The 7,646-nt window shown below is 42.5% G+C and overlaps 1 protein-coding gene across 1 annotated transcript; it reads left to right on the forward strand.

Annotated features, from left to right (window-relative positions):
• Nucleotides 1-341: 341 nt before the first annotated feature.
• On the forward strand, nucleotides 342-5,143 carry LOC119341660 (E3 ubiquitin-protein ligase RNF6-like). Its single transcript, XM_037613528.1, has 6 exons — nucleotides 342-833; nucleotides 1,384-2,229; nucleotides 2,306-2,500; nucleotides 2,587-2,741; nucleotides 3,524-3,634; nucleotides 4,775-5,143. The coding sequence occupies exons 1-6, from the start codon at nucleotides 639-641 to the stop codon at nucleotides 4,839-4,841; spliced, it is 1,569 nt and encodes a 522-aa protein (XP_037469425.1). The 5' UTR covers nucleotides 342-638; the 3' UTR covers nucleotides 4,842-5,143.
• The last annotated feature ends 2,503 nt before the right edge of the window (nucleotides 5,144-7,646 follow it).

Below are 7,646 nucleotides of genomic sequence, written 5' to 3' on the forward strand. Positions count from 1 at the left end.
GCCTGCTTTAACCCGGAGCTACAGGCTGGTCCAGCCAGCGATTGACTGTTTGGGTTTCTCCGTGACACGACAAGAGACAAAATACTTATATTTCAAATCAAGACGCCAATTACTACTCCACAGTACCGCACGTAAAAAGTGCAATGTCTACTGGAAATCTCATGTCGAATCTATCCCGCACATGCTGCACTTTTAACAAAGAGTCCTTTTGCACGAATGAAAATAATGGAGAGGGAAGTGGAACAGTAGCCAAAAGTGGTGGCGGAAAGTGCATTATTGCACACTCATCGAAGGCTCAGCTCGACACCACACCACGGTGGCGCCATTATTAATCCCTGATGAGTTGGAGTAGTAGTAGTAGTAACTGTCCAATCAAATCAAACCGAGGAGGGAGGGACGGTGCAGTCCCTCGTTAATTTTACCGAGCCACCTCTCTCCTCTCCGCCTCCATCTCCTCTTTTACCTGGCCAGCCAGCCAGCCTTCTCGGGTAAGCTGGCTGGGACTAGTAGCAGCAGCAGTAGTGGGAGCAGGAGCTGCTTGGCTTGCTGCCTTTCACGTCCACCTACGCGGGCGTGAGGCGTGGAATCCAAACAATGGCGCTGGGATCCGCGGATCTATAGGCGAGGCGAGGCGCGGGATGGGATCTGGGACCAGCAAGGCCGCTTCGCCGGCGCCGGCGCCGGCCGGCGGCGAGGCCAAGGCGCGGAATGGGAAGCCGAGGGGGAAGAGCCTGATGCGCCTGCCCAGCTACTCCTGCTTCCGGGGCTTCACGCCCGATTGCGACCCTTCTTCTTCGCTGCCGGCGCCGCCGCCGCCGCCGCTAGGGGTCGAGGTAAACTGGACTGCCGCTTCGTTTTTTTCCTTTTTTTTTGGCCATTGGTGAAATCGGTTGCTGAGCTCCTTTGGTCCAAAATAATACTACAGGCTGTATTGCCGAATCGGGTCAATGGAATTATGGAAAGCGTTTCAGTATATAGTATGTGCCTGTTCACTTGTGGTAGATCCTGCGTCTGTCAGTGATTGATGTGTCTGTCATTTCTAGTCTCGGTTCGGGAGCTTGGCTTCTCCCATCTCCTTCTAGGATTTCTGCAGAGTTGTCGAGCCATTATTCTTTTTATTAATGGGGAGATGATTGTTCAGTGTGCCTCACCAGTAGATTGATAACTTTTTACAATGGGTGAATTCTGGTGAATTATATGTGCCAGAATATATAGTTGTTGGAAAATGATTGTGTTCCCTTGTGAAAAATGTATATGATTTTTCTTGTTGCGAAATGAGTATAGATGATTTTCTGAACGATTATTGTGTCGAATGTAAGAGATGTGTAGTCTTTGGAGTAATCCTACCTTTTGTAATCAAATGGCACATTCCTGTGTTTGCAGTCAAGCAAGGGAGGGGCGACGCCTAAACTCACTCACATTGGCATATCAGATGAAGATGCTTCGTCGGCTCCTAAATCGAATCCAAGTGAAGTCAGAACGATGCCTTTGTCAGATACCGACAGAGACCAAGATGATGATGTATTGCAGAATGTCACTGCTACCAGGACCGCAGTCGACGATGACCAATCACCAAATCCTTCTGACCGGCCGCGTCCATGCTTTGGTGTCAACTTTGGGTTGAGTAGAGCCGTCAGCTTGGGTTCATCAGTGGCATGCTCCATTATGTCAAACGGTCTCTCCTCTTCAGCTAATCCTAGTATTGGAAATGTGGACCATCCTTCCGATGCGAACATCCCTCAACAAGGTGGTGCATCGACTTCTGGGATTTATTCAAGTCTGGATATGCTAAGAGACAGCGTCACAACGCAAGCTAGAGCGGCTCATCAGGCTAGGAGAAATTTGCTGGAATCTGAAGATGCTAACTTGAGGCATTCGCACAGGAGGATGGGACCCCAGGAACCTTCTGAAGGCAGTGTCCGGTTTAGCCGAACACTTAGTGTTGGAAGACTTCGTGACAGGGTCCTCAGGAGGACTCCATTCTCAGATAGTTTGTTCACCTCTTCACTTTATGATAGACCAGTGTGGACCGCAGGAAATGCCAGCGCGAGGCAAGATTCATCTGTGATGCAACGGACTAATTCAGACAGAGGTTCCGAACCGCAACCAGAACCTTCAACTAACAGCACGTACAATTCTGGCTCTGCAACTCTAAGAGAAGCCAGTAATCGGGATCTTCTTGAGCGCAGATCGGCTTTTCTTGAAAGGAGGAGGAGGATAAGATCTCAGGTGGTGTACAGTTCAACTATTTTGATCATTTCTGACTTGCCTGCTTGTATATTTATAGCTTTTGCTTTCTTGGCAGGTCCGAGCTCTCCAAAGGTTGGGCAGCAGGTTCGAAAATTTATCAGGTCATGAGAGATCATGCATTCTATCTGGTCAACATAGAACAGGAAATTGCAACTGCAGGGCAAGCAGTCGACCAGGTAATCCTGATGAAGAATCCGGCACAAGGGCTAGCATATCAAGAATTGTTATGCTAGCAGAAGCACTCTTTGAGGTATGTGCTGCACATTTTTCTAGTTAGTGCTGTTTTCTTTTTTGGAGAAATGCCAACTTACATCCACAAGGTAATGCCTCTCATAGGTCCTGGATGAAATCCACCAACAGTCTGCTGCTTTATCCTCAAGGTCATCATTACCTCCAATTGGATCCGTTCCTGCTCCAAAGGAGATCGTCGAGAGTCTTCCTGTCAAGGTGTACAGAAAGCCGTTGAAACACCAAACTGATGAGGCTGCACAGTAAGCCATTTAGTTTGTTTTGAAATTCTTTAATTAATAGTACTCTGTGGTGCTGGTGCACGTTTGGGCATACTCAGTAAAACGTAGCTTGCGTGCACGTGATGGAAAGTTAGTATACCTGAAATGTCAATACCCTTGTTCACTTGTGCATATACATTATTGTTGCTGATAATTCTGAGGACTGCAAGTGAAGCAGAGGCTTCTGTATCCTGTATCCAAAAGGATCTAGATTCACTGCCTTCGAACTGCGGTTGCATGCTTAGTTGAGCCATTTGATTACAAAATTAGCCGAGCTATTCGATAAGAAATCAAGTTCTTGGACAAAAACATGGGTGATTTGAGGTGCTTGAGGACTCCAATTTTCTCATATTCTACAGTCTACCATTCACGATAAAATAGTTCATACAACTGGAAAGGCACCTGTGGGCATTTATAATTGTATTTTAAGTGCAGGGATGCAGAATATATGTAATTATTAAAAAATGTGCTTTGTACTGTTCAATAGAATGTGCTTTGGACTGTATATAATTATAAAGAATGTATATAATACCCTAAGCAAGATCCTGAGCCTCGATTGTGCATGTGGATTTGTACAGTTGCCATTTAAGCTGCAGGTCTTATTCAGTTTTAAGACAGTGGAGTGTTTTGCACAATATGTCCGTTTACTTGTTTGTTAACATTCTTTTTCAGTTTTTTATATGTTAGTAGATATGTACTGAATAAATCTAAACAGCCATGTCTATTTATTTATTATTTATTCCCATTCCTTCTCCACAATGCAGATGCTACATTTGCCTTGTCGAATATGAAGAGGGAGACTGTGTTCGCATACTTCCATGCAATCATGAGTTTCATCTAACATGTGTAGATAAGTGGCTGAAAGAGATTCACAGGTATTGTTCATGAAACTTACCAATTCAGATCAAGGAAAAGATTGATTTAACATGATATGATAATTTCCTTCGTACGAGAGCTCTATACTATTCCTTGACACGCTGCCTAACATGACAATTGGCATTCTCAAAGGAAAAGCTGCATACTTGAAAAACTTATTTTCTAGTAAATGATTTGTGGGCAACTTTTGGGGATATTATTCGAACTATGAAGTTCAACCATAAACTAAGCTGTACAATTCTTTGATCGATACATTTGAATCTTACGGAATAAAAATGTTCACAGGTATTGCTCATGAAACTTACGAAATCAGATCAAGATTGATTCAACATGATATGATAATTTCCATGACATGAGAGCTCTTTAGCAATTTCTTGACATGCTGTCTAAGAATTGACATTCTCTGATGGAAGAAATACATGCTTCAAAAACATATTTTCCGGCAAATGTTATTTGGGCAACTTTTGGAGGTCTTGTTCAAACTATAAAGTTCAACCGTAAACCAAGCTGTAGAATTCTTGGATGGGTACATTTGAAACTTACTGCCAGTATGACCATATAATATAGATGTATTACAGCATTAATATTTGATGATACTCCTTGTGCTGTAGCGAAGAGATAGAGCAGTGAATCTATCTCTAGTACTCCCTCCGATCCATATTACTACTTATTTAGTAGTGTCAATTAATATGGATTGGAGGGAGTAATAATATTAAATGTGCTTTCATGTGAGTGTTGTGTGATTGAAGGCTGTCTTTGAAATGTTTCAGTGCCTAGCAATTGGTGAACTTAATAAAGTAGTGTTTAAATCTTTCAGAATAATAAAATTAAATAAACTTGAGTGCTTACATATACGCAGTTTAAGTTTTTTGTTGAGTTCTTTCATTTGGAAGATACAAAAAAAATCAAAAGTTTTTCTTCCGGACGTAACTTAAATTAATACTTATTTCCCTAACTCAATTTAAGACACAACTTGGCTTCTATATTCACTTGACCTGGGCCTTAACTGCTGGGAAATTTCTTCCTGAGTTGCTTTTGTTTCATACAGTTGGTATCATTTAGTTTTTGGCAGTGCCCGTTATTATTTATTTATTTATTTATTTATTGTGCTAAGCTGAACCTATGTCCTGTATTTGTAGGGTTTGTCCACTCTGTCGTGGCGATGTCTGCCGATCCGATTCGTCGAGCATAGGGAAATTCAGCTGATTCTTTTATCTCTTAAGGATCCAGCTTATTGCGAGAAAAATGGAGCTTCCGCCTTCCGACGCGGTTCTTTGATCCAGCTGGATAGAGCCCGCAGAATGTTGCGGGTGCGATTCGATCTTCACTAGCCTGGTCTGGACAACTCAGGATGCTCCTGTATGTTATAGCAGATTTGCATGGCGGTCATCCCATTATAAACGATGAACTTCCATGCGAATTTGAGAATGTTGTACGGTGGTGTGAAGCCTGTTGATATATTGGTTATATGGCTTGCGTTTTCGTGATGTTTTGAAATTAGCGTGATATTGACAATCTCTTCAGATGCTGCGTCACGAGGAAACTGTCAAAACTATTTCACGGACCTACTGTAGATCGAACGGAGAGCGAGAGCCAGAGAGAGACATGGGGATTCGAGGGGGAATTGGGGTCTAGGGAGCGAGACAGAGAGGGTTTGGTGGCAGAGATTCAGATAGTTGGCAGGTACTGTGGTTCATGTTCTGTTCACGATTAAAGTTCAGTCCTGCCCCTTGTACTACTAGCCGACGCAGCGACAGCCACTTGGGCCTATGGGTTCTAGCTCGGCTCTTTCGACCTAAAGTTATCCTCTATGTGCCTTTCCTTTATTTTCAGAAAAAGAGAAGTACTTTCCGAAGGGCGCCAAGGGTTGATTCAGATGATGATGCCTACAACAATTACTTTATGTAGAGTTAAACTGTGAAATTATCTCCTCTGTTTAGTTTTTCATTATTGATTGCACCCATACATTCTTATGTGGCAAGGTGTATTTGCTAATGTCGCATCGGAGTTTGTTGGCAACATGCCAATATATGCTTTTTCAAGATGAATTATGATGTATCTTACAAAACAAATATAACAGTACCTGTATTGTCTATGCTTGGCCTAAAGGCTATTTTGTTCCATCACCACTAATTTTGATTAAACATAACAATTCTCTTTTTCCCTTAAAATCCATCTTCGTGTGAAAAGCTACATATTTTTTTAATTGCCATCAGAAATAAGAATTAGAACATAGAGATATGTCAAATTGTTTTCATTTTGGCTTGATTTGTGTTCTAGGGTGCTAGACACCTTTGACCAAAACAAGATGAGGCATGGAGGAGCATGTGCATTGTACTGAAACCTCGAAATTCTACCTCGTTATTGGGATGACCATCCATATGTCGTTTGCCATAAATCTAAGCATCGAGGGGGTAATTGGGTTCAACCTAGCAATGTGTCCAGACTATACCAGGCCGTGGATTTGAGATGATAGTGATATTGGTGACTCAATACTTTATTGGCTCTACTTTGTGTCGATCTTTCAGGTGCATGAATAGTAATTTGTGCAAAACTAGGCTTTTCCTTGTCATTTGATAATTTTTTTTATGGTGCTCATAACATATTTTATTTATCTATGCTTCCCTCCTTTTGATCGAAGAATAAGATGTCGGTATTATTGCATTGCCAACTTAGCTGAACATCTTTTGGAAAATTTTCTATGAATTTTGTACGGGTATTGTACATTTTGAAGTCTGCGAAATAGATTAATGGTCGAGCGTGTTTATAAGTTATCAAGTCAGGCACATAAGTCTAGAAAGTAGCTAAATTTTCCTACTGAAAAGTAGATAGGTTTCTGATGTAAGACTCTACATAGTATACATAGCAGGCATCTCAATTCTCTCATTCTTCATGCCTTGAGGCTGTGAAACATCTATGCTAGGTCACCACACTTTAGCAATCTTCATTTGATGAGGTACATTCAAATTTGGTCTGTTTATTAATTTGATGAAAAATTATCTTCTCTTAGATGGTCAAGGTTCTAGAGTTCATTGCTATGAAAGAAGGCATAGATTTTGGCTGGTGGAATTGCAAGTATAATTGGAGTGAGCGTAAATAACAATTTCCTACAGACAATACATTCTTTTGAAGCTACACGGAAAAAAAGTAAGCACATCGATCCCTCTTCCGTTCATGGTCTGATGGTATATCGCCATAATATGATCCAATTTGGAAGGCACAATGTGCCAGCAGCCTAGGATAGCACTGGTCAATGTACTGTGCGACTGCTGCTGCCATGTTATGCCTAAAAATGATGCTGCACTTCCAAAGAAATGGTTCCACACCATGATTTCTTGAAGTGCTTGCAAATTCCAATTGTTATGATATTAATCCAAGTGTTTTAAATATTATTTTCTTGGGAGTTATTGTGTTTTTCTCTATGTTCAAACTTGGGCCTAACATCGACCAAACTATAATGGTATAATCCGACTAATGTCCATGTTTACCCCAACACACAACTTCAATGGAAAGACGAGGGCAGCCTGGGGAAAAGACGAGAGCAGCCTCGGGATATGTCCTTGATGGAGAGGACGAGGGAGTTTAGCAGCATAGGCCACCTCTGCCGGTGTGAAGACATGCGGCCACATGTTGTTGTGCATCAAGCCATGAATACACACGACCATCATGTTGCCTCGGCCGAGGCCTGGTTGTTGGTCGCTATTGTCAACAAGGGCGACATGAGGCGTGTGTCCGATGCACATGAGGATAGAACTCCCCCGTTAGCGTCCTCACACGTTTAGTTTTTTTGCCTACCATCAAACAAATGAAACGCTCAACGACCCCTCCGCTCAATCTTTACCATCCTCACGATAAAAAAATTCTTTCCATCCTCTTGTCGATTGTCCCTGTCTCCTCTCTTCCAGGGTTCGCCGTCTCCGCCGCCCCTGACGCTACTCCTTCGCTGCTGCCCCTCCCTCTGCCTGCCTCCTATACCTCTCTCTCTCTCTCTCTCTCTCTCTCTCTCTCTCT

The sequence above is a fragment of the Triticum dicoccoides genome, chromosome 1B, assembly GCF_002162155.2.
Source record: "Triticum dicoccoides isolate Atlit2015 ecotype Zavitan chromosome 1B, WEW_v2.0, whole genome shotgun sequence".
NCBI classification, from domain to species: Eukaryota; Viridiplantae; Streptophyta; class Magnoliopsida; order Poales; family Poaceae; genus Triticum; species Triticum dicoccoides.

What these genes read in the sequence shown, in the direction of transcription:
- LOC119341660 (XM_037613528.1), top strand. Translation starts at nt 639, where the DNA reads ATGGGATCTGGGACCAGCAAGGCCGCTTCGCCGGCGCCGGCGCCGGCC. An exon ending in CAAACTGATGAGGCTGCACA is followed by an intron (nt 2,742 to 3,523) that starts GTAAGCCATTTA and finishes TCCACAATGCAG; the next exon opens with ATGCTACATTTGCCTTGTCG. An exon ending in TGGCTGAAAGAGATTCACAG is followed by an intron (nt 3,635 to 4,774) that starts GTATTGTTCATG and finishes CTGTATTTGTAG; the next exon opens with GGTTTGTCCACTCTGTCGTG.